This window comes from Humulus lupulus, chromosome 8 (assembly GCF_963169125.1).
Source record: "Humulus lupulus chromosome 8, drHumLupu1.1, whole genome shotgun sequence".
In the NCBI taxonomy this organism is placed as follows: Eukaryota; Viridiplantae; Streptophyta; class Magnoliopsida; order Rosales; family Cannabaceae; genus Humulus; species Humulus lupulus.
The window spans coordinates 29,038,418-29,065,819 of record NC_084800.1 but is presented as its reverse complement, the minus strand read 5'-3'; the positions used below and the strand labels follow the sequence as shown (position 1 = coordinate 29,065,819).

Sequence of the window (27,402 nt, the reverse complement as noted above, 5' to 3'; positions counted from 1 at the left end):
TAAATCCGGGTATCGTCCCACAGAGACTGATTTATCAATTACCAGATAATTAATTTATGATTTCTATTTGGTTAATCGAATGTTTGATTTTTAAAATGTAGAAATTAATGCATAAACAAAATAACTTGAAAACATACCAAAACATATCTTGAACATGAGGTATGTTTTGTATTTTGCATTTATTTCAATATTTACATTTCTCAAATGTGTATATACACATCTCAAACATGTATATCTTGAAAAAATACCAAAAAAAAAATCACCTTAAACGAACACCCGAGTGAAAAATTACGTATCTTGCAAGAATTGCATCAAACACCATCGAACCACTATTGAGCAATATCGATTTTTTCATGAAAATCTTGATTTTGAAGGCCTCATCGAGCTAGCATGGAGCACCATCGAACCATGTCTATTTTCTGTAGATTTCAAAGTTTCAGATCTGAAAAAAAAAATCACAAAAAAAACCCCAAAAATCATGCTCAGATCTATTCGAAATGAAGTATTTTAGTGTCTTAAATGAGGAATACTTGTCGTTGCATTGATTTCTATTATATTTTACCTTACCCATGAATTTTTTTTCTAGAAAGGGAGTTGAGAGGAATGGGTTGAGGGAGAGAGGGAGATGGAAAAGAGAAGAGGAAGTGGATGAGAAAAATTATGAGATGGGTATTTTGGATATTGTTAAAAGACTTTGTATTTTTTTGAAATGATTTAAATGCCTAGTATTTTTTTTGAGTAAAAACTCAAACTTCCCTATTATTATTACTGATTAATACAAATATTATTAAAATTTATGTCTCCTAAACAAAACTAAAACATAATGGTCTCGTTGGTTTTGTATCCGGAACAAATTTTATGATTTCAAAAACTTAAAATCTTTGGGACATACAGAAATAGTTGATTGGTTGGATGTTTTTGGAAATAAAATCCAAATTAGTATTTTAGTTTTGTGTTGTAAAATAGAAAACAATATATTATTATTGTCACTAACGTAAAATACTTATACTCATGATGATCAATGACTTCATATCATGATCAATGTTATGTCTTTTACATCTTATTTTCATGGCTGAATGGTCTTTCTTTCCCCCTTTATGTTTTATTTAGTCTTTTTAATGATATCAATCTTGAGTGACTTATTGTTATCATACACAATTTTAAAGAATAAAATACAATAAAAAAAGTTCATATATATGATACAAAAAAAAAACTCATTAGAATTAAAATCGTTAGCATCTCCACATCTATATCCATATTCCTATCTATATTTTGTTCATCTATTATAGCTTTTTAGAGTTTTGATTTTTTTAAATTGATAATCAAACATTTTTTTGATGTTTATACCTAATATGTTAAGAGGTTGTATGTTAAGAATTATGGTTTATAATTATAATTGTTTGAGGATATTTATGTCAATTCACACATGATTATGTTTGTAAATGACCACTTAATTATCCATTAATTATAAAAGGGTGAGGGGAAAAAAAGTGTGTGCCAATAGTCACACCTTTTTTTAATTTCTTTTTTATATTCTAAAAAATACATATAAATAATATATATTAAATATATAAATAAAATAAAAAATATATATTAAAATTTGTTAAAGTAAGATTTTTTCAAAAAAAAATTATGAAAACAAGTTGAATAAAATTATTAAAATTAGCGAAAATAATAAATTAAATAATGTCAAACAAAATATTAAGAAAAACTATTAAACATAATTTTAAAAATTAATTTTATTTAACTAATGGGTGTCTATATATATTTTTAGGGTGCACATAGAATGGTCCAAAATTATTCTTATTATATAAAATAAAAGCAAAATGACTTTACTATCCTTTAAATATTTTTAAAAAATAAACAAAAAAATTATAGTGGGGATATTTTTGTACACATACCACTTATTCCATTATATTCTCATGTTCATCCTAAAAATAAACCAAACATTATAATACCATTCCCATTAATATTCTGGCACGTTTACTAGAGTATAGTCATAATCAAAATAAATGGGAGAAATAAATCAATGAGAGAAATAAATGAGAATAAAATATGAGTTTATATATTTTTGGACCATGTGTTTTGTCTAATTACCTGTTTGGACCCTATATTTTGACAAATTCTTTTTTGGATCTTGTGTTTTGTAAAATAGTTCAAATAGACCATAAATTCAATTTTGATGAAGAAAAAATTGAATATAACAACACAATTGTTAGACAAAATGATTTTATTTTTGTTTTAAATTGTTAGTTTGGTAAATTATTTGTAATTTTAGCTCATAAAACTTTGACCAAAATCGAGTTAAGGGTTCTATTTGAACCATTTTACAAAACACAGGGTCCAAAAAGTCATTTATCAAACACACAGGATCCAAACAGGTAATTGGACAAAATACATGGTCTAAAAATGTATAAACTCGTAAAATATTGAAGAATAAGAATCATTATTTTATTATGTTATTTACTAAACTATATGAAGAAGGAATCAAGAACATTTTGTTTTGTTTACATAACTAAGAAAAGTAATCATAATGCTTTAATTTGACTAAATTACCCTTTTATAAAAAATGTATATTTTTTAAATTGAATTTTTTTAAGTTAAATTTGTCTTAATAAAAAATAAATAAAAGTTCATAACCAGGAATGTCATTACTTAAAAAATGGGAGAGGAAATATTTCCATTATTTTCTCCAAAATTCATATGGGCTTCATATTACTAAATAAAAATAAATAAATTGAATGTAAATGATTACAACACATGTGATTCTCATTTCTCATTAGTAAACATGCATTATATTACTATTCCTATATTCTCGTTCCCACTCTATTACAATAATTTAAACACTACTTTAGGTTTTTCTTTTATTTTAATTTATTATGAAATAAAGACATATATTTTTTGCGCTTCTAAAGGAATGTAGTGTCGACTCTCGTTTTGGTCAACTAACACGGAGTCAAATGCTTGATGTGATGGAAAGTGTTGAAATAGATCTAATGGAAAAAACAGTAAACGATACAACAAATTATAGTTGTTCGACCCCACGAATTGGTAATGACCTACGTCCACTTAAGTTATTATTAATATTAGTTTACAAATGAATGATCAAAGAACTTGGGTTCTCTGAGTTTCATAAGCCTTAGAGGGATGAATAATACAATTAGAAGATAATAGCTCTAATTCTCTTGTAAAGCACAAACTTAACTCAGCCAAAAAATCTCCCCTCCCTCCTTGATCTATTTCTTCTCTATTTATAGGCTCAAGGAGGATTACATAATGTAGAGTCCAAGAACTTTACTTAGCTAATTATTTAGTAGTATTATAGTATATATAGTATTATCTTTGTTACTGTGGATTTTTTGTTCAGACCGGGAATTATTTGGACACTCATAGTAGTACTTATAGACTTTCTAAGTTTGACCTATAGTTTAAGAATATTAATTTAACCTAAGGTTTGATTATATAGCTGATATTAAGAATAATATTTATTATACTATAAGGTTTAGATATCAACCAATAGGATTTTAAGCACATGTTATGAATGGATGATTAAAGATTAAGTATTTTGGAGGATTAAATTTAATAAGGAGTAAAGTTTGAATGCATTAGGGTCAGTCAGCAGCTTTGAATACGTTGAGGGCTTAGTCAAGGCTGTTTACTCCATTCAAACTTAGCTAAAAATGTGTAATTTCGTGTTTAATTAATCAGCGTGTGCCGATATATCGCAGCTATAGGGGGCGATATATCGCAGCACGTAGATACGGAAAACATGAGACGATGCACGGTCGCCTCGGGCATACTGGCCCAGGCGATATATCGCCTACAGGGGGCGATATATCGCCTCCTTCAGTGTATATTCAAATGTTTTTGAATTCTTTTCCCTTTCAGCCATTCAACTTCTTCATAAGTTCAGCATCTTTTGAACGAGTCTTCGACCTCTGCTGAACGATTATTTAAATTATTTTCACCTAAAAAAGCTATTATTTTTATTCAAGTAAAATCAAGATCCTTTCATTCCTAAACTCTATAAATAGGACCTAGTACCCAGCCATTATTCACCTTTTTACTCTAAGTTCAGAAGCTGCAAGTGCTAGGAGAGTGTGAGAGTTAAACACCTGGGTTGGGGAAATCATAAGCTTAAACATCATAAGCTTATCAAACACTTTGGTAAGTAAGGTTCTATAATATTTCGGTTGTGGTGTAGATTGGTCTTACAAGTCTTTGAGGTAAACCAAAACTCTAGTTCATTTGTTTTATGTTATGTTTCCTTCTCTTAGTCTTCTACTCAGTCTCCTAACCTCATTCTTATTTTGGTTAGGAAATCTAAATTCTTGAGCACATAAGTTTTGGTAAGTGTGACTTTCAATGGTTTAGTCTTTCCATCCCTTTCATTTCATCTCTTTTCTTCAAATCTACTCACCCTTTATATATGGTTTTAGGAGTGTTCCAAAAGTCTCAACTCAGTCCACATATCCTGGTAACTTTGGTAAGGAAAATAGGCTAGAATCAATATGTTATATGTTTATGTTATCTTATGTTTTATGTTATTAAATGTGTTATGATATGTATGTATATATGTTTGTAGGCTTGGGCATATGACCCATATGACTAACAAGACCCCAAATGGGTCATGGGCATATGACCTACTTAGCTAGTAGGACCCCACTAACCCCATGGGCATATGACTTGTTTAGTCTATGGGACCCCAAGTAATAATGCTCATTATAGTATGAGTATGTAATAAGTGTTATGATATGTCTTTATGTTTATTATGAAATTTATGTTTATGACTATGTGTTAGATTTTTCCTTGCTGGGCATTAGGCTCATTCCTTTTTGTTTTATGTGCAGGAAAATAGCTTTAAGAGGCGGTAAGATTCGTGGACGCTTAGAGAATGTGTATCGATGGTGAATGGAGTCAAGGAGTCGAGCGTTATTCGGTTCGAGGATGTAGTTTTGTTTTATGTCTTTTTACATGTATTTTCCGCGCTATTTATGTAATGTTTTTTTATTTTAAATCATGTTTTGTTTTTAAAGACAATGGGATCCCATATCCTTCTTGGTATTTATTTTGTAAGTAACTCTTATTTTTACAAGTTACTTAATAAAATTATGGTATTTTTGCAAATATAAGTTCTATTAAGGATGGTATGTATGGTTTCGTTAATGGTCCAAAAGTCTAGAGTAGTGGGTCATTACAGTTGGTATCAGATCAACGGTTCCTTCGCATGAAGTTCTCCTCGATACACACGCTCAAAGCTCCGAATCTGACCGCCAAGTAAGTGTTTAAGTTACTAGTTAGGTTACTTATGTGTATAGCTAACACCTTTAGTGTTTATGTTTTCAGTTAAGAATGAATGGAGCTTTAACCTACCAAGATATCTGAGCCATTAAGGCTTTAAAAAGAATAAGGGAGCCAAGAAACACTGTAGGAGCACTAGAAAGGATCACTCGAAGGTTGCTTTTGTTTCACCAAGAGATAGGTGGCCTTCAAGAGGCTAAACAAATAATGTTAAGATCAACGGAACAATATGTACTAGTAATAAGGCTATTTAAAGATTTTCATACTGTAATAGCAGCCTTAGAAGAAATATGGAAAGACATGAATGATGAGAATGAACTACCATTAGCGATGAGATATTATTTCCTCTTAGTTAGGTTCACCGCAAAATTCGAGTTTCAATTCACAAATGAGCAAAAACATAGAATTCTCACAAACCTTCCTAGAGGGCATTTTGATGTTCATGATAATGACGACTATGAGGAGATAGATGACGATATGTTAGATGATGGATCGGATGTAGAGGATCCCGATTTTTAGATTAGTAGTTTTATTATTTGTTTTATTTACTTTTTATGTTATGATTGTAAATAGGTGAAAATTGTTTTTCCAAATGAATAACATGCTATTTTATTTTCATGTATGAGTTTGATTTTATTTTCGCAATCATAATAAATACCAAATAAAATGAATAATGACTAAGTTCGGTGAGGGTGGATACAAATCAATGAACCAAGTTTCCTTATTGAGAGTTAGGGGGCCATAGTAGTGGGAACGATTTTACTGATCCCAGCTCTCCCTCAATATGGTTAACTTTGGAACAAAGATAAGTTTCGAGCCTGAGAATTAAGTCATATAGGATGATTAGAAACACACTTAGAAAATAAAGATGACTTGTTTTTCTAAGTACAGAAACCCACTCTAATAATAAATAAAGACCTATATAATTTTTCATAAGAAGTCATAATAAATAGGTCTGAGATATGTTTGTTTTAGAATAAGTTTTTGCCTTAGAGCCTATTAGGTCAAGTTCTAACATGTTTCTTTCAACTGTTAGAACTCTACTACGATGTCGCTCCGAAGATCTGCACACACCAACGGAAACGCCTCCAACGATGTTCCGGCGACCAATGCGGTCCCTACAGTTCGCCGAAGGGGAGTGCGTGCTACTGCTCGCCGCAACGCGCCGGCACCGCCAGCTGACAACACTGCGGAGATTGCCAGACTGCGACAGCAAGTCGAGGAACTTCTGCAGCAACAACGCCAGCAGGCTCAATCTCAGCCTCAGCCTCCGCCACAGCCGCAGCAAATGGCCCCAGCACCCTAACAAGTTGGTCCATATGGGGGATGGCCTATGACGAACTACGCTCCATATCCAGTACAACACATGGAGCCAGTGTATGAGAGGTTCCGCAAGCAGCACGCTCCAAACTTCGAAGGGACTACAGACCCCTTTGAGGCAGAAGAGTGGCTAAGGAATGTGGAGCCGATTCTGGCCCACATGAATCTCAGTAATGCAGACCGCATATCCTGCGTCTCATCTTTGCTCAAGAAAGATGCCAGGATATGGTGGGACTTGGTCCAGCAATCCCATGATGCTGCCACCATGACGTGGACCCGATTTGTGGAGCTGTTCCACAAAAAGTACTACAATTCGGCTGTACTTGCTACGAGGGTTGAGGAGTTCACCAATCTGAAGCAGGGTACTTTAACAGTGGCGGAATATGCTCGTCAGTTTGACCGCTTAGCAAAGTTCGCGGCAGAAATGGTTCCAACCGATTATCTGAGGGTTAATAAGTTTGTCAGAGGACTTCGCCCGAAGATCGAGATGGGGGTTAAACTAGCAAACCCGGGAAACACCACATATGCCGACGTTCTCGAGACGGCAATCGAAGTAGAAAGGTTGCAGGCCAATGTAAGCAAAGAAGAAGCCAGCAAGCCGGAACCTAAACAGCAGAGTCAACCTCAGGCCAGTCAGAACAACAACAACCATAACGGCAACAATCAGTCTAGCAATAGCGGCAACAATCAGTCCAGCAACAACGGTAACGGTCAGAAGAGAAGGCATCCTGACAATAAGCAATCTGACAACAATAAGAGGGCACGTACCAATAATGGAGGAAATAGGTCGGTCTACGTGGAATACCCGCCATGTGCCAAATGTCAGAAGAAGCATCCTGGAGAATGCCGTGCCAACACCAAGGAGTGTTTCAACTGTGGTCAAGAAGGGCATCGTAAAAGAGATTGCCCTCAGCAAAAGCCAGAAGGGAAGAAGGATGAAAAGATGGTTCCTGCTAGGGTGTTTGCTTTAACCCAAGGGGAGGCCGATGCTAGCAACAAGGTGGTCACAGGTCAGGTTTCTATCCTCAATAATTTATGTCATGTATTATTTGATTCGGGAGCCACTCACTCGTATATCTCGTTAGGAATGATAGAAAAACTAGACAAACCTAGTGAAAGATTTAGAACTAGGTTTGTAACCGAGTTGCCCTCAGGCAAAGTAGTTCTATCATCACGAATAGTACGAGGCGTACCGATCAAGATTGAGGATATAGAACTAGAAGGAGACCTGATAGAGCTAGTGATCAAGGACTTCGACGTAATATTAGGCATGGATTGGCTAGCACGGCATGGCGCAACGATCGACTGCAGACGCAAGAAGGTAATGTTTGAGACTCCTGACGGCCAGAAATGATGCTTCATGGGACAAGCTTCAGGATTGCGCACCCCGTTAGTGTCATCTCTCAAAGCTCAGAGGATGATGGAGAAAGGATGCCAAGCATTCTTAGCCAGCATAACGAACGTGGAAAGGGAGATGCCGCTTAAGGTTGGAGATGTCCGAGTTATACAAGAATTTCCAGAAGTTTTTCCCGATGACTTGCCAGGATTGCCGCCAAATCGAGAAATAAACTTCACGATAGAATTAGTACCAGGCACCGAGCCTATCTCTAAGGCACCATACTGGATGGCACCTACGGAACTCAAGGAGTTAAAGACGCAGCTACAAGAACTCCTAGACTTGGGTTTTATTAGGCCAAGCCATTCACCATGGGGAGCTCTGGTACTATTCGTGAAGAAGAAGGACGGAAGTATGCAGATGTGCATAGACTATCGTGAGCTGAACAAAGTAACGATCAAGAACAAGTACCCGCTACCTCGGATCGACGATTTGTTTGATCAACTCCGAGGCGCGACGGTATTCTCAAAGATTGATCTACGATCTGGGTATCATCAGCTCAAGGTAAAGGGAGAAGATATTCCTAAGACAGCCTTTAGGACTCGTTATGGACATTACGAGTTCTTGGTTATGTCTTTTGGTCTTACTAACGCACCAGCCGTGTTTATGGATTTGATGAATAGGGTCTTCAAGGATTACTTAGATAAATTCGCCGTTGTATTCATCAACGATATCTTAGTATACTCCAAGGATGAAGTAGAGCACGAGGAACATTTGAGGATGATCTTGACGCGATTGAAGGAGCATCAACTCTACGCCAAGTTCAAGAAATGCGAATTTTGGCTTTCACAAGTGGCGTTCCTCGGCACATCATATCGAAAGACGGAGTTGCAGTAGATCCATCAAAGGTAAAGGCCATGAAGGATTGGCCTAGACCAAAGAACGCGTCAGAAGTAAGAAGCTTCTTAGGGCTAGCAGGTTATTATAGGAAGTTTGTAGAGGGCTTTTCTAAAATAGCCACTTCACTCACCAACCTGACCCGGAAGTAACAAAAGTTTAACTGGAATGATAAGTGTGAGGAAAGCTTCCAGTTGCTTAAGGATAAGCTTTGCTCAACACCAGTACTTAGTGTCCCGACACCCAACGATAAGTTCGTTGTCTACTGTGATGCATCAAAGCTAGGATTAGGATGCGTGCTGATGCAAAACGACAAGGTGATAGCCTATGCCTCACGTCAGTTAAAGGAGTATGAGCAACGCTATCCAACTCACGATATGGAGTTGGCAGCGGTGGTCTTTGCGTTAAAAATCTGGCGCCATTATCTTTACGGAGAACGGTGCGAGATTTATACGGACCACAAAAGTTTAAAATACTTCTTCACTCAGAAGGAGCTCAATATGAGGCAGCGCAGGTGGTTAGAGTTAGTCAAGGATTACGACTGTGAAATCCTATACCACCCAGGGAAGGCGAATGTAGTTGCCGATGCGCTTAGTAGGAAAAGTTATGGGAACTTAGCAGCCTTATCCGGAATAAAAAAGCCGCTACAGCAGGAGCTTATTAGTGCCGGAATCGAAGTGGTTGTAGGCAAGCTAGCTAACTTGTCTATCCAATCGAATTTGCTAGAGGACATACGGATTGGTCAGAGACATGATGAATCACTAGCAACACATATGGAAGCAATCAGAGAAGGCAAGAATACCGATTTCTCAATATCTAGCCAAGGCTTATTGAGATATAAGGATCGGGTATGCGTGCCAAATGATCAAAGTATTAAGAAGACGATTCTGGAAGAAGCGCACAGCACCCCATACTCAATTCATCCAGGATCTACCAAGATGACTCACGACATCAAGGTAATCTATTGGTGGCCAGGAATGAAGAAGGACATAGCAGAGTATGTATATAAGTGTCTGGTATGCCAGCAAGTAAAAGCGGAGCATCAGCGCCCTGCAGGCTTATTGCAACCACTTAGCGTGCCTGAATGGAAGTGGGATGATATAGCCATGGACTTCGTGACAGGACTGCCAAAGACGAATAAGCAGCATGATTCCGCTTGGATAGTGATAGATAGACTAACCAAGTCGGCTCATTTCCTGCCTGTTAGAACTTCATACACGGCAGACCAATATGCAGACATCTACATCCAAGAGATTGTACGATTGCATGGAATCCCCAAGACGATAGTGTCGGATAGAACTTCATACACGACAGCGTATGATTGCTGCTCAAAGCCGTCAGAAAAGCTATGCGGATGCCAAGCGACGCGATGTGGAGTTCCAAGTCGGAGATCAAGTCTTCCTGAAGATATCTCCTATGAAAGGTGTCAAGCGGTTCGGGAAGAAAGGCAAGCTTAGTCCCCGATTCATAGGTCCTTTTGAGATATTGGACAAAGTGGGACCAGTTGCATATAGACTAGCCCTACCGCCTGCACTAGCCGATAGTCACAACGTCTTCCACATTTCGATGCTACGCAAATATGTGTCAGACCCATCTCACGTCCTCAAGTATGATACGGTAGCGCTCCAGAAAGACTTAAGTTACGAGGAACGACCGGTTAGCATCCTAGATAGAGGGATGAAGCAGTTACGTTCCAAGAGCTTTCCTATAGTCAAAGTCCTATGGAGCAATAGTTCTGAACGCGAGGCAACGTGGGAGTTGGAGGAGGACATGCAAGGCCGGTATCCGGAATTATTTGGTAAGTAAATTTCGAGGACGAAATTCTTTTTAGTAGGGGAGAATTGTAGAGTCCAAGAACTTTACTTAGCTAATTATTTAGTAGTATTATAGTATGTATAGTATTATCTTTGTTACTGTGGATTTTTGGTTCAGACCGGGAATTATTTGGACACTCATAGTAGTACTTATAGACTTTCTAAGTTTGACCTATAGTTTAAGAATATTAATTTAACCTAAGGTTTGATTATATAGCTGATATTAAGAATAATATTTATTATACTATAAGGTTTAGATATCAACCAATAGGATTTTAAGCACATGTTATGAATGGATGATTAAAGATTAAGTATTTTGGAGGATTAAATTTAATAAGGAGTAAAGTTTGAATGCATTAGGGTCAGTCAGCAGCTTTGAATACGTTGAGGGCTTAGTCAAGGCTGTTTACTCCATTCAAACTTAGCTAAAAATGTGTAATTTCGTGTTTAATTAATCAGCGTGTGCCGATATATCGCAGCTATAGGGGGCGATATATCGCAGCACGTAGATACGGAAAACATGAGACGATGCACGGTCGCCTCGGGCATACTGGCCCAGGCGATATATCGCCTACAGGGGGCGATATATCGCCTCCTTCAGTGTATATTCAAATGTTTTTGAATTCTTTTCCCTTTCAGCCATTCAACTTCTTCATAAGTTCAGCATCTTTTGAACGAGTCTTCAACCTCTGCTGAACGATTATTTAAATTATTTTCACCTAAAAAAGCTATTATTTTTATTCAAGTAAAATCAAGATCCTTTCATTCCCAAACTCTATAAATAGGACCTAGTACCCAGCCATTATTCACCTTTTTACTCTAAGTTCAGAAGCTGCAAGTGCTAGGAGAGTGTGAGAGTTAAACACCTGGGTTGGGGAAATCATAAGCTTAAACATCATAAGCTTATCAAACACTTTGGGAAGTAAGGTTCTATAATATTTCGGTTGTGGTGTAGATTGGTCTTACAAGTCTTTGAGGTAAACCAAAACTCTAGTTCATTTGTTTTATGTTATGTTTCCTTCTCTTAGTCTTCTACTCAGTCTCCTAACCTCATTCTTATTTTGGTTAGGAAATCTAAATTCTTGAGCACATAAGTTTTGGTAAGTGTGACTTTCAATGGTTTAGTCTTTCCATCCCTTTCATTTCATCTCTTTTCTTCAAATCTACTCACCCTTTATATATGGTTTTAGGAGTGTTCCAAAAGTCCCAACTCAGTCCACATATCCTGGTAACTTTGGTAAGGAAAATAGGCTAGAATCAATATGTTATATGTTTATGTTATCTTATGTTTTATGTTATTAAATGTGTTATGATATGTATGTATATATGTTTGTAGGCTTGGGCATATGACCCATATGACTAACAAGACCCCAAATGGGTCATGGGCATATGACCTACTTAGCTAGTAGGACCCCACTAACCCCATGGGCATATGACTTGTTTAGTCTATGGGACCCCAAGTAATAATGCTCATTATAGTATGAGTATGTAATAAGTGTTATGATATGTCTTTATGTTTATTATGAAATTTATGTTTATGACTATGTGTTAGATTTTTCCTTGCTGGGCATTAGGCTCATTCCTTTTTGTTTTATGTGCAGGAAAATAGCTTTAAGAGGCGGTAAGATTCGTGGACGCTTAGAGAATGTGTATCGATGGTGAATGGAGTCAAGGAGCCGAGCGTTATTCGGTTCGAGGATGTAGTTTTGTTTTATGTCTTTTTACATGTATTTTCCGCGCTATTTATGTAATGTCTTTTTATTTTAAATCATGTTTTGTTTTTAAAGACAATGGGATCCCATATCCTTCTTGGTATTTATTTTGTAAGTAACTCTTATTTTTACAAGTTACTTAATAAAATTATGGTATTTTTGCAAATATAAGTTCTATTAAGGATGGTATGTATGGTTTCGTTAATGGTCCAAAAGTCTAGAGTAGTGGGTCATTACACATAAATTTGTTACAAAAATTATTTCCTAAATAATCGGATACTCAGGAATTATGGGAGATAATCTCGGATATGATTATAAATGTACAAGATCTTCTCAAAACATACGTAGTATACGACAAAGCTGGTCGTATATAAATCCCAGATGTTATGCCAGGGGAATCTCCCTGGTCGATATTCGAACAACACCTTTGCCAGGTGTCAACCACGTGTTAAAAAATGTCTGCCACATCATCCACGCCTATTCTTTGGATAACATTTGCCCCCCAAGTTTATTTATTGCGACCAGCAATAAGTAAACTTAGGAAAACAACCTTTCAAATGCCCCACGAAATCTGTCAGAGCCCTCGTGCGTTTTTTAAAACCGTGACCTAATCACGTCTAATCAAGCCTTTTCAGTTTTCAAGACACCACTCCGACGGCTGTTACACTCCCCCATGCTTCGAAAAAGGGAATTAATGATTATTACTTTTTGCCACACTTTGGCTTCTATAAGTAACCCTCTCATTTACCTTTTAACCTTTTACTCGCCATTTTCTGCCAAGAACACTCAAGAACTCCATCTCATAACTCAGAACTCAGAACTTCGAAGGTCTCCCGTCATTTTGCTTGAGGGTTCTTTGTTTGCAAGCCCAAAGTTGTCCCATTTCAGAATCTTCATCCTTCATCCAAGTAACCTTCTTTGTCTTTTAAATTTTTTGAGATGCCATGCATACTGCCTTAGAGTTCTGAAACTTTTTGCGTTCTTGAGTAGAAATTTGTGGGGATTCTATATATGCTATTGATGCTTGACAGGGTAGTGTATTTTTTCTCTATATAAGTTAAGAATTAGTTTGATAGTCAGGATCATAGGTTTAGGGCATAAAATTGACGTAAAAATTCGATTTTTAGGCTAGTTAAAAAACTAAGTTTTTCCCGCCCCTTTGGAGTTGAAAAAGTTTCTTTTCAGAAAACTCTTTACTTTCACTTTTTGATCCGTTTTTCAAACTGCTAGCATAAAACTTAGTGTTTCGGTTAGAATGCTGCTAGTTGATAGACGCGAGCAACGTTATTCCAACTTTCAACATAAACTCCCAGGCTGTGCGTCTTATCTCCTCCTTTGTCTGTTTGCAGTTCATATGAAAGACCCATCAACGACGATCTCTTAGTTCAACTGCTTGAAGATGAAGAACAACCTTCGACTCTTATATCAGATATTCCTTTTTCCCGCCTTAACCTAAACACTTCCCCAGTTTCAACCCAAAATATGGCTCGTACCAAAACTAAAGCTCGAAAAAGAAAAACTCCCAACACTTCTCATCAGTCTATTGCTGATGCTCCCTCGACCAGTGGTCGAGACGAAAATGTCTCTGATCCAAATGTGCAAAGGCATGCCTGCCCTCGACACGCTACTCAGCCGGATGTCGAGTGGCATGTAGTTTCCAAAAGTAGGGTGACGATCAGAATGATTGCCAACTACTTAAACAAATACAATCTGACAGGGGTGACCCTAGTCAAACCAAACCCAGACCAAAGGGCTAATCTGCCTGGAGGTGCTTACAACGCCTGGTCGCAGTTTTGAGGTAGGAGCCACCTTGCCTCTTCATGCATTTTTTCAGGGGGTGGCCAACTACTTCGGAGTTGCCCCCTTCCAAATTACCCCAAACGGATATAGAATGCTCGCTACACTCTATATCCTGTATAGCCAGAAAAAATAGCCCGCGTCGTCGCCACATGAGGTCAACTACCTGTTCGACCTCAAATCTAACCCCAACCAGGAAGGCACGGGGTTCTTCCATCTTTGTCATTAGGAAATCGAGCGCACTTTCCTGACTGATACCACCCATATCTCCAACGTGGGGAGGTACTACCAGGAGTACTTCCTTACGCCTGATCTGGTCGCAGACAACTTGGCTTTCACACGAGGAGGTAAAATTTTCACACCGTTGGCTTCTTCACTTAGTGTTTTTCCACCACCATGTCTTGAACTTTCAATGTGTTTCAGGCCCGTGGCTGCGACCAAACCCAACTCCAGGGATGGAGTCAAGGGCGGCACTCTTAGCCAGCATGGCAGATGCTGAGAAGAGTGTCAAAAAATTAGTTACAGAGGCTAACCTTAGGCTGGCTGGCCTCTAGGACTCTCAACCAAGTGTGAGTAGGCCTTCGGCAGGGAGTGCTCGCGCTGAAGCAGAACCCGAGCAGCAACCCCAAACGTCTCCTCCGCGGAGGAGACCAACTGGGGTTACGATCAGGGAACCTGCTTGTACTCTTCGAGCAAAGAGGCCTTCGGCTCCCAAAGAAAAAGGAAAAGGAAAACAAAGGGTCGTTGAGCCCGTCGAACTCTCTGACGACTCGTCGGACGACAACGGTATAGTAATCTCACTTTTAAACAATTTGCCAATTCCCTGTCATCTGTTCGACAGGGACGGCAATTTTAAATATGCTCCACACTTAGGGCCAGATTTCTTCGTATCAAAGAATGAATATAAGACTAGTAGAGTCTGTAGTGTAACGACCAGTAGTAATAGCTCGGGTATTAGACTTTGCAATCCTCTTTGTTTCTCTTTCTAATGTAATGTGTTTGGCTATTCATGCCATCTCATGGCTCAGCTTTGTTTTTGCTTTTCAGGTATGGATTCTACCAATGTCTTTGATCTTTACAGCAACCCAGAGGCTACTGCTGCTCCTCCGAGTAAAAAGAAAGCCAGCAAGAGACATGCTAGGGAGAGTAGTAAGGCGCCTGCAGCGAAGAAGGCTCGGGATGCAGGCCTTCCAGAGGAAGGGCCTTCTACCACCGCGACTCCATCTTCCCCCCGCGAGCAATGGACTCCATCTGCTGCGACCGAGTCAACTCCTTCTCCTGCCGCCCCATCCGATTAAACCCAGCAGGAAGGTCCTACTTCGACTAAGAACCTGATGGTTGGCCGCTCCTATAGACTGATCAAGGAGAGGCTGACCAAAATCGCCAAGCACGACTGCTGCCGAGCAGCAATGGCAGCCACGGAGACGATGGGCATCGACCCGATTCTAAACCGAGCCCTGAATGAGTTCACCAGCGTAAGTTGTTTCCTTTTGTGAAATCGGGTTTTTAGCCTTTTATTGTTTGTTTAATATTTTTCCTGAATACAGGCCATGCTAACCCTCACCGCTGGCCGCATCCACCTGGGTGCCATTGCCGAGGAGACCAAGACCTCGGACCAACGGCACGAGGAGGAATTCAAAGCTGCCAAGGCTCGATACGCTGATCAGCTGGCGGCGGTGACTGCAGAAAAGGAGTTGGAGGAGAAGCAAAAATATTTGGAGAAAGCCTGCGAGTCGAGGGATCAATATAAGGAGTCCAATCGCTTTAATTATAAGGTAGCTAAGTAGCTAGAGCTGGACTTGATCACGAGCAGGCTTGAAACCAAGGACATGGAGGCCCGAGCCAAGGCTTTGGAGGAGACTAATGCTGCCAACTTAGAGAGGTACAAAAATGCCACTTTGAGGTGCTTCTATGAGTTCTGGAAGCACAATCAGGGTGCCAATTTTTATTACCTTCCTGAAAACTCAAGGGAAGCTGAGCTGGCTCATTGCGCGGCCCAACTGGCTAAAGAAGAGGGATCGAGGGTCCCTGATTCCCCCGAAATCTCGCTGGCCGCCGGGATGGAGAGTGCAGACAATGAAGCCGTCGACCAGGCCCCTCCTCAGGATCCTCCAGCTCCTCAAGCTCCATGATTTTTTTTTATATTTCTTCTTTTTTCTTTTTAACTACACGACCTACGGGTCATGATGTAAAGACTAATTTTTCTTTGGTTTTGCTGCACGAGCAGCTTTTACTTTTACTTGAACAATTACATCCCAGCAGTACTGCTTACGGTGTAAAAGGATTCCTTTGACATTATAATATTTCTGCTTTATTATAACATATGTTCGCATGACCGAACCTAGTATAGTACTTTGGCTTGATTTTTCAAAATATAAATTTTGAAAAATACTCTAATTACCGTAGTATGCTTTCACTTATTTTGTTCATGTGTTTACATACCTCTTGGTATGCTTTGCTATCGATGTACCTTATATGCCCCCCAAGTGATCGAGGAGCTTTAGGTCCTTGGTTACTTGCCTTGACCACGACCTATTCGAACATTACTGCACGCTATAAAATGTAAAACTTATAATACAACAAAACAACACACGTAATGAACAAATACTTGTAAAAAATTACAAATTTTGGCAAGAATGACTGGTTGTGCACAGTCCCTTATAAATCTCGTATTTAAATGGACTAAACATGTCTTTACGAGTGATCTTTGAAAGATCTTACACTTATAAGTGATTAGCCATATAACATGACTAACCCTTTTTCAAAACTTGTAAAAAGTAAAAATTAATACAAGTCAGTCCTTTAAAAAGGACTGTTTATTGATAATACTTGCGCAGGTGTTCTCCATTCCAATAACGCGGAATGAGATCTCCATTTAAGCGTGCAAGTTTATAGGTGCCTGGATGAAGGACTTCTTCAATCTGGTAAGGTCTTTCCCAGTTTGGTCCGAGTACTCCAGCAGCTTGGTCGCGGGTGTTTAAGAAAAATATTCGAAGTACTAGGTCTCCGACGTTGAACTTTCTTTCTTTTACTTTGGAGTTAAAATACCGAGCGACTTTTTGTTGGTACGCAACTACTCGGAGTTAAGCTTTTTCTCGCTTCTCCTCAAGTAGGTCTAGGGACTCCACTAACAGCTGGCTATTTTGATCCTGGTCGTATGTGATTCTACGATGCGAGGGCGGATCTAACTCGACAGGCAACATAGCTTCATACCCATATGCTAAGGAAAATGGGGTATGACCTGTTGCTGTTCGGTGAGAAGTTCTATACGACCAGAGTACTTCAGGCAGTTGTTCTGGCCATGTTCCTTTAGCTTCCTCGAGCCTTTTCTTCAGGGTATCCTTCAATGTCTTATTTACTGCTTCGACTTGCCCATTTGCTTGTGGATGAGCAACTAAAGAAAAGCTCTTGATGATTCCATGCCATTCGCAGAAGTCTGTGAATAGGTCACTATCAAACTGGGTACCATTGTCCGAGATAATCTTTCTGGGCAATCCATATCGACAAACAATGTTCTTGATGACAAAGTCAAGCACTTTCTTTGTCGTTATGGTAGCGAATGGCTCAGCCTCAACCCATTTGGTGAAGTAGTCAACCGCCACAACTGTGTATTTCACTCCACCTTTTCCTGTTGGCAAGGACCTGATTAAATCTATACCCCACACTGCGAAGGGCCATGGAATTTGCATCTGTTTTAATTCATTAGGAGCTGCCCGTGGGATCTTGGAAAACCTCTGACACTTATCGCATTTGCGCACAAACTCCATCGAGTCTTCGTTCATGGTCGCCCAGAAATAACACTGCCTTAGAATCTTCTTTGATAAGCTCTGCCCCCCAGCGTGATCTCCACAGAAGCCTTCATGTACCTTCTTCATCAGCTCTTTAGCCTTTTCTGGTGTAACACACCTGAGCAGTGGCATTGAGTATCCTCTTCGGTATAGAACCCCATCGACCAGGATATACCTAACAGCTTGTCTCTGAAGGGTCCTGGCTTTGTTTCTATATGCTGGTAGTATACCGCTTGTGAGATACTCCATGTATGGTGCCATCCACGTATCTGCTAACTGGACCTCCATATTGGTTTCTTCTGCTCGTATGCTTGGCTCGCGCAGCTGTTCAACTAGCACTATATTTAAAGTGTCAGCATCTTTTGCACTCGTTAGCTTGGCAAGGGCATCTGCGTTTGAATTTTGATCTTGAGGTATTTGCTGGAGGGTATATTTTTCAAATTGCGCCAACAGATCTTTAGTTTTGTTCAGATAGGCCACCATTTTCAGACCTCGTTCCTGATACTCCCCTAAGACCTGATTCACTACCAGCTGTGAATCGCTGTAAATATCCAGCACTTTAATGTTCATGTCTTTGGCTAACTTTAACCCAACGAGTAGGGCTTCATACTCGGCTTCGTTGTTCGAAGCGGTGAAATCAAACCTAATTGCGCAGTGAAATCGATGCCTTTCCGACGTTATCAATATCACTCCTGCTCCTGCGTGAGATTCGTTGGACGATCCGTCTGTAAATAGCTTCCACGAAGGAGCTTCAACTTGAGGCTCAGGCGCACTAGGCTTTTCACCCTGCTCGACGTCTGGGGGTTCAGTGAATTCAGCAATGAAATCAGCCAAGACTTGTCCTTTTATTGCTGCTCGCGGTGAGTATGTGATATCGAACAGCCCGAGTTCGACTGCCCATTTCAACAAACGACCAGCAGCCTCTGGCTTTTGCAAAACTTGCCGAAGGGACTGATCAGTCAAGACTGTGATTGGATGGGCTTGAAAGTAAGGACGTAACTTCCTTGAGGCCAAAATTAGGCAATAGGTTAATCTTTCGATGGGAGGATATCTCAACTCGGCTCCGATTAACCTCTTGCTCACATAATACACCACCTTTTGTACGCCTTCTTCTTCTCTCACTAGCATCGCACTAGCAGCATATTCAGTGATCGCCAGGTACATGAGCAAAGTTTCCCCATCTATAGGCTTTGATAAGACGGGAGGCTGCGCCATGTGGGCTTTTAAGGCTTGGAAAGCCTGTTCGTAGTCTTCAGTCCAATCGAACTTCTTGTTGCCCCTAAGTAGATTAAAGAAAGGGATGCACTTATCCGTCGATTTTGAAATAAATCTACTGAGCGCGGCAATTCTTCCAGTCAAACTTTGCATATCTTTGATTTTTACTAGCAACTTCATATCGATCAGGGCTCTGATCTTTTTGGGATTAGCTTCGATTCCTCTCGAATTAACGATGAACCCCAAGAACTTCCCTGATCCAACTCCGAAGGAACACTTGAGAGGATTTAGCTTCATCTGATATTTATTCAGAACATTGAAACACTCTTGTAAATCCTTCACATGTCCTTCTGCCTTTTTTGACTTTACCAGCATGTCATCAACGTACACCTCCATGTTTACTCTGATTAACTCCTTAAACATGTGGTTAACTAGTCGCTGGTAAGTCGCACCAGTGTTTTTCAGTCTGAAGGGCATTACTTTGTAACAGTATAGCCCTGTATCGGTCTGAAAGCTAGTGTGATCCTCATCAGGGGGATGCATACTAATCTGATTGTATCCTGAGTATGCATCCATGAAAGAGAGGATCTCATATCCTGTAGTTGCATCGACCAGCTGGTCAATCCTTAGGAGTGGGAAGCAATCCTTAGGGCAAACTTTATTAAGGTATGTGAAATCCACACAAGTTCGCCATTTTCCATTAGGATTGGGAACCGGTACTGGATTAGAGACCCATGATGGATAAAACGCCACCCTGATGAACCCATTTTCCTTTAGTTTTTCAACTTCTTCTTTTAAGGCTTTCGATCTGTCTTTATCGAGCAGCCTTCTTTTCTGTTGCACGGGTGGAAAGCTTTTGTCGACGTTCAGGACATGGCTGATGACTGCAGGATCTATCCCAGCCATGTCTTTATGTGACCAGGCGAAAACTTCCTGGTTATTCCTCAAAAATTCCACCAATGCGTTCTTGGTTGTTGCTTCCAAATTTTTGCTGACCTTTACAACTTTGGTCGGAAACTCTTCGTCAAGCTGGACCTCCTCAAGGTCCTCGGCAGGTCCAACATCTTCCTCAAAATCCCCAAAGCGAGGATCTAAGTCTCTATCCTCACTTTGGGCAACACCCTATTTGGTGACTTCATCACCTGATTGGGCTTGTATATCAATGGCCATTTGCAACCTTTCTGGGGGAGCGCTCCTCGAAATTCCCTTCTTGGCCTTAGTAATTGAGGCATTATAGCACTCCCTTGCTTCCCTCTGGTTTCCCAACATGCGTCCTACCCCTACGTCTGTTGGGAATTTCATGGCTAGGTGCCATATTGAGGTGACGACCCGAAGGTCAACCAGTATGGGTCTTCCAATTATAGCATTGTAAGCCGAAGGATAATCGAACACTATGAAAGTAGTGAGGAATGTACTGGTAGCGAGCACTGTACCTGCTGTTACCGGAAGCCTGATTGACCCTGTTGGAGTGAGTCCCTCACTAGAGAAGCCGTAAATTGTTTGGTTGCAGGGCTCCAAGTCCTTGACGGACAACTTCATTCGTTCCAGCGAAGATTTATACAGGATGTTAACTGAACTTCCTGTATCGACCAGCACTCTCTTCACCATCATGTTGGCAATTTGAACATCCACGACCAGCAGATCGGAATGTGGGAACCAGACATGCTGGGCGTCGCAGTCAGAGAAGGTTATTTCACCGTCCTCTGACCGAGCCTTCTTTGATTCCCGGTCCTCCATAGTCATCATCTTGATGTCCTGGTTGTGGCGTAGGGTCTGAGCATATCATTCCCTTGCCTTTCTGTTGTTTCCCGCTAGGTTCGAGCCTCCGCAGATGGTGAGTAAAGTGCCAGCCACGGGGCCAGGCTGCAAAGGTGGCGAGCATTGGCGTGCAGGCGCCTGCTCGTTTCCACCTGGAGCCTCTAGTTGGGAAGCCCCCAAGGCCCATACGTATCTCCTCAAGTGTCCTTGTCTAATGAACTAGATTTCATTTTTCAGCTAGTTGCACTCGTTCGTATCGTGTCCGTAGTCGTTGTGAAAACGACAGAACTTGGTGGTATCTCTTTTCGAAATATCCTTTCGAATGGCAGCGGGTCTTTTGTAAGGCACACTGGAACTTGTGGCCTGATACACCTCTGCTCGAGACTCGACAAGGGCAGTGTAGTTGGTGAACCTTGGTTCATAACAATTTCCCTTGGCGCGCTTGCTCTTGGAAGTAGAGGGTTCGCTATGAGGCCTCTTCCCCCCATTCTTTCTGTTGCCATTCCCATTGCTTTTGTCATTGCCGTTGCCATTGGGCTTTGACCCATTGGCAGCTTTGGCGGGGTCTTCAGTCCCCTTATCTTTGTTTGTGGTCTTTCCCTCGCTGGCAATGGCATCCTCGAGCTTGATGTATCGATAAGCTCGATCAAAAAATTCTTGGGTAGTTTTAACCCCATGCTTCCTGAGGCTACTCCAAAGATGCGTACGGCGCCTAACTCCTACGGTTAGGGCCATCATTTTTCCTTCGTCTCCCATTGTTTTGGCTCCAGCAGCTGCTCGCATAAAACGCTAGACGTAGTCTTTCAGTGGTTCTCCTTCTTGCTGGCGTATCTCGACCAGCTGGTTTGCCTCAGTTGGGTGCACACGACCCGCATAGAATTGTTCATAAAAAATATTTACGAACATCTCCCAAGATACAATACTTGCAGGAGGGAATTTAAAGAACCACTCCTATGTAGCATCAGAAAGTGTTGCAGGGATGATCCTGCACCGAGCGTCTTCGGACACCTTCTGAATGTCCATCTGTATCTCAAACTTGTTGACATGAGATACCGTGTCACCATACCTGTCAAAGTTTGGAAGTGTGGGCATTTTAAACTTGCTGGGAGTTTCTGCCACAGCAATCCTTTGGACGAAAGGAGTGCCCCTTCTCCTATCGTACTCGATGTGAGACGTTCTTCCCCCGACCAGCTGTTGCACTGCTTGGTTCAGGGCATCTATCTGGGCCTGAATGGCTTCAGGAATTTCTGGGGCCTCTGGTGCCAAGGGAATGTACTCATCGTGCCGTTCTCGGCGGTCGTTGAGTACATCCCTTAAGTCGTCATCTCTTCGCCGTTGCTCGCTTGGTCCGAGCCGGTTAAAGACGTTGTTTTGTCTGGGCTGCCCCCCAGCGTTACGTGTCGCTTGTTGGTCTTCTCTAGGTGGTGGGCTTCTGCCTCCACCTCTCTCCTCATTCCTCCAACTGACATTCCCTCTGCCTGAGTTGGCCTCATTGTAGCCATGGCCATCTCTAAACCTCGATTGGCTATGGTGAGACTGACTGTCTCCTCGGTTTCCTCCTCGGGCAAGAACTTCCCGAGCGTTAAGGGGAGGCATGCGCTGGTCGGTAACTCCCCGTGCATTATCATGCCGTGGAGGGCCCCTGACCGCAGATCCTGTCTTGGAGTTCCTTCTGTTGCCAGAAGGACGCTGTCCCCTGCTCGGTGGGTACGACTCTTCACCCCCTTGGCGTCTAGGGCTGCGGGGCTGCTGCCCGGCCCTATTCTGCCTTGGCTGTGGGGGATTGCCTCAACCAGCCTAGGATGGAGGTTGCACCTCAGGATCCCTAGGTGGGACATCATCCTGAGGCATTGGTGGCTGCTCCAGCCTTTGAGGTCTAGGATTGGGACCCCTTTGAGGTGGCCCATTCGAGGGTTGATCAGGGTGCGAGGCAGATGCAGCCTGATTCCTAGCCAATTGCAAGGTTGCTTCGAGGGCTGCCATGGCCTCCCTCTGACGACTGTCCATCTCCGCATGTCTTTCACTCAGCTCTTGGCGCTGACGCTCTATTTTCTTGCTGTTGTCGCACCATAGTCTCCGCAGCACTTTCTTGACTAGCCCTCAGATTGGCCAATTCATCTTGCAATACTCCCAGAGTGTTTCTCAGCGTTTCGGAGTCCAGTTCCTCCTCATCAAACTCCAAGTGTGGCTCATCCTCAGCCACGTTCAGAGGAGGAGGTTGGGATGGTGCTGTTGGTTTTTATTGATCAAATCAGAGATTATACGCAGCGGAACAACAATCAAATTGTTAGATTAATCTCATAAGATTTCTAGATCTACTTCTTCACATGCATATATATATTGAATCAAGGACATGAACAGAAAAATTACCTCAGGTCCTTCCTTGCTGCTATCTTTTCGTATGGCTAAATTCCTTGAGATCTCACACCAAGATCTTCCAAAATGTTCTCAGGCACACAAAGAACGAGTGTGGGCTCACTATACAAATAATAGGCAATAAACTATTTATCAGATGTTCTCAACACATGAGATCTGATAAAGTTTGGACCTAGGTTTTGTAAAGAACAATGACTTTATTTTTGTCATTGTTCTTTTTCTCTGAGAGAGATTCCTAGATATTTTTCTATCCTTGAAAAGTTACGTTCTCTGAAAAAACTGATATCTAATATTTAATAATATCCAATATATTAAAATATTTGTTATTTTTAACAAATTCAAAATATCTGATCAGTTATCAGATTTTTGTTTAAATAATAATATTTTAATCATATTAAAATATCTCATTATTTATTTAATATTTAAATAACTAAAATTGTGGAATCAAGAGACTGAGTAAACTCTCTTATGCGTGTAACACAGTGCATGTGCACTGTGCCACACGTGTACCACATGCTTGTGATGGCATGTGATTTTTCCAAATTTTTATTATTATTTAAATACTAAAAATCCCAAAAATAAATTAATTCAAAATTAATTATATTTTTGTTAAATCAAATAATTAATTAATTACACATAATTAAACAATAATTATGTTTGATACATAGAAAAATATTTTACTTATCACATAAGTCTTTTTTGCCCATTTTTTGTATTTGCCTTTGACAGTGATTGTTTGAGTCATTTCGGGGACCATGGACCTATAACATTAAGCTCCAATAAATTGAAACTAAATAATTAAACTCTTTAATTATAATAGTTAATTTATTAATTATGATATTACTCCACTATAAATTCAGAATTGCACTCTTTTTGTTATAGATATACTTTTACAGAAATATTTTTCTTAAGTCGTCCATTGATATAACCATCTTACAATAGTTCAACCCTCTAATTAATTAGTTCATAAATTAGAATCGAAGAGTTACCATTTAACCTTTCTAATTTACTTCTTATTCCTTAAGTACCATTAATTCACTAGTGAATAATTAATCTATAATCTAATTATAGATTTGAGCACAAAATCATTCAATTCCAGAATTAACCCTTAAGGGAACTAATATACGATCCGTTAGGAAATATTAGATTCCGTTTTGTTGATACATGTTCCCAGCCATCCATGATATTAAATCTCCAAAACAAAAGTCATTAACCTCATTCTTTGAAGAGACCTTAACGAATGAATCAAAAGATTTAATAAACATGAATAGGAGTTTATGAACACTCAGGATTTAGGTTTGAAATTCCGTTTTTATGATTACCAACTTAATTATTCAAATTAAATAATTAATTGTTGAACTGTTACAGAAATGTTTAAACAGACACAAAGACTGTTTGAACAGAATCCAGATATGTTTAAACAGTTTGTGACCAAAAGATAAAAACGAACATAAGGTAAAGAACACACGAACTTTTACGTGGTATTAGCAATCTTGGCAGATTGCTACTAGTCCACGAGGCTACGCTCAGAGAATGAAATTTATTAGAAGAATATCTAAACGATTACAAAACCAAATTGACTTATACAAATAAAGACTCCCTCTTGAATTTGTCGCAGCTGTTGTAATCTAAACTCCTAATCAAATTTCTGAAGTGCTAAGATCTTGAACTCCCTTCAAATCATAACACTTGCACTTTTCCTCCCAAAAAGTGACTCACGAACAAGACTTCTCCTGAAGCTTGATGACCAATGTCCAAGTGTGTTCAACCTGCACAATTAACACAAAGAAAACAATACAGAAGTACACTGTAATAAACCACTAAGAACTTGCTGGACTCAAGTTCTTCACATAATAAAAAGTCTCTCTAAAACTTGAAAAATATTTGGAAAATAATACACCAACGACCTAAGGATGATTATATACTTTTTAGAATCCCTTTAGGTCGTGGAAAATAAATCAGAAACCAATCAGCCAATAAATGGAAAATCTTCCAAAATAGGAAAGTCAGAATCTGTTCAAACAGACTGGCAATCCGTTCAAACAAATTCATTGAACCTGGACAGATTTTAAACCAGTTTCCCTAAATAAATAAGGAAACTATATATACTTTATCTCTGCAAGCTGTACACGATTTCTTGACAAATAAATCAAATCAAAAAATAAATACCAATAATTTCCATTTCAAGAAAAGATATTCTTTTATAGGAAATTATATATTTATTTTATTAACATATGTATAATAATCTGATTATAAAAAGACACATTTCAACAAAACAGGAAACTACCCATTTTCAAAATTTACCACTCAATATTACAAAACAGGAAACTACCCATTTCGAAAATACTCATTTAATTAATTTTGTTAATATTGTCAAATATGCCAATAAAGGATTTTACAAGGTTGATCTATAAATGATCATCAGTTATGATATGAATTACAAGTCTTTATTGTTAAATGGTTTTTGGATAAATACTCTAATTCATATCGGTCCATGTCATATATAATCATATTATATAAAACACCTTTACCGAGATGTCTTTCCACATCAATAATCCGAATCTAGATTATTTGTATCATTATGATACTCAGTAAACCGTACTTACAACTCCAATTAAAGAATTCAATAACTTTAATTTGTTGTTGTTGACTATTTTTATTCATTCATGTGATCTTAATTCTCTCGTACTAATACAAGATCACATCCTCAATAATGAATATGGAATTTTTCTGATATTTTCAAAATTATTCAAACAATAATTTAACAATCTAAATATAACAATAATAATAAACTATTGTATTTATTTATTCATTAAAAAAACAAATGTATTTACATGCTTTTAGGACACACTCCTAACAATCTCCCACTTGTACTTAAAGCAAGTGAGGCATTTCTCTCAATCCCATATTACGTACATGACCCTCGAATTGCTTTGCTGGAAGCGTCTTCGTGAACGAGTCCGCCAGGTTGTGTTCTGATGCGATTTTCAGAATGGTCACATCTCCTCTATGTACGATTTCTCTGACTAAGTGGTATTTTCACTCTATATGCTTTCCCCTCTTGTGGCTTCTTGGTTCTTTAGAATTGGCCACTGCTCTACTGCTGTCACAGTAAAGAACAAGTGGTTTCTCCACTTCTGAAACTACTTCCAAATCTGTGTAGAATTTTTTTAGCCAAACTGCTTCCTTAGCTACTTCACAAGTTGCTATGTATTCAGCTTCCATGGTTGAATCAGCTATACTGGATTGCTTAATGCTTCTCCAAACAACTGCTCCACCACCAAGAGTGAATATTGACCCAGAAGTAGACTTTCTACTATCCTTGTCAGATTGAAAATCTGAGTCAGTGTATCCAGTAGGTTCGAGGTCACTACCCGAATATACTAGCATATAGTCTCTCGTTCTCCTAAGATACTTGAGAATATGTTTCACTGCAATCCAGTGTTCCAAACCTGGATTTGATTGATAACGACTGACAATCCCTACTGCATAACATATGTCAGGTCTAGTACATAACATTGCATACATTAGGCTCCCCACAGCTGACGCATAGGGATACTTTCTCATATCCTCTTGCTCTTGTGGTGTCTTAGGACACTGATCTTTGCAAAGAGAAATTCCATGTCTGGTCGGCAATTGACCCTTTTTGGAATTCTCCATAGAGAATCTTTCAAACAGTTTATCAATATAATTTTCTTGTGAAAGTGCTAGGAGCTTGTTCTTTCTATCTCTTAGAATTTTAATGCCTAGAACATAGCTCGCTTCTCCTAAATCTTTCATTTGGAATTTGTCAGCCAACCATTTCTTTACATTTGATAATGTCTCTACATCATTCCCAATGAGTAGGATATCATCAACGTAAAGAACTAAGAAAACCACAATTTTTCCTTTGATGTATTTTTAAACACATGCTTCATCAAAATTTTGTTCGAAACCATATGTTTTAATAGTTTCATCAAATGTTAAGTTCCAAGATCTTGATGCTTGTTTCAATCCATATATGGATTTCAACAATTTGCATACCTTTTGATCTTGATCCTTCTTTATAAACCCTTCTGGTTGTTCCTTATAAATGGTTTCATCAAGGT

General features: G+C 39.4%; 1 protein-coding gene across 1 annotated transcript in view; it reads left to right on the top strand.

Annotated features, from left to right (window-relative positions):
* Window positions 1–15,586: 15,586 nt before the first annotated feature.
* LOC133795211 (polygalacturonase-like) overlaps window positions 15,587–27,402 on the top strand; it is a 45,662-nt gene continuing 33,846 nt past the window's right edge. Inside the window, exons 1-2 of the mRNA XM_062232668.1 lie at window positions 15,587–15,652; window positions 15,725–15,952. Of these exons, the coding sequence (XP_062088652.1) occupies window positions 15,587–15,652; window positions 15,725–15,952 (294 nt within the window). The remainder of the gene's footprint in view (window positions 15,653–15,724; window positions 15,953–27,402) is intronic.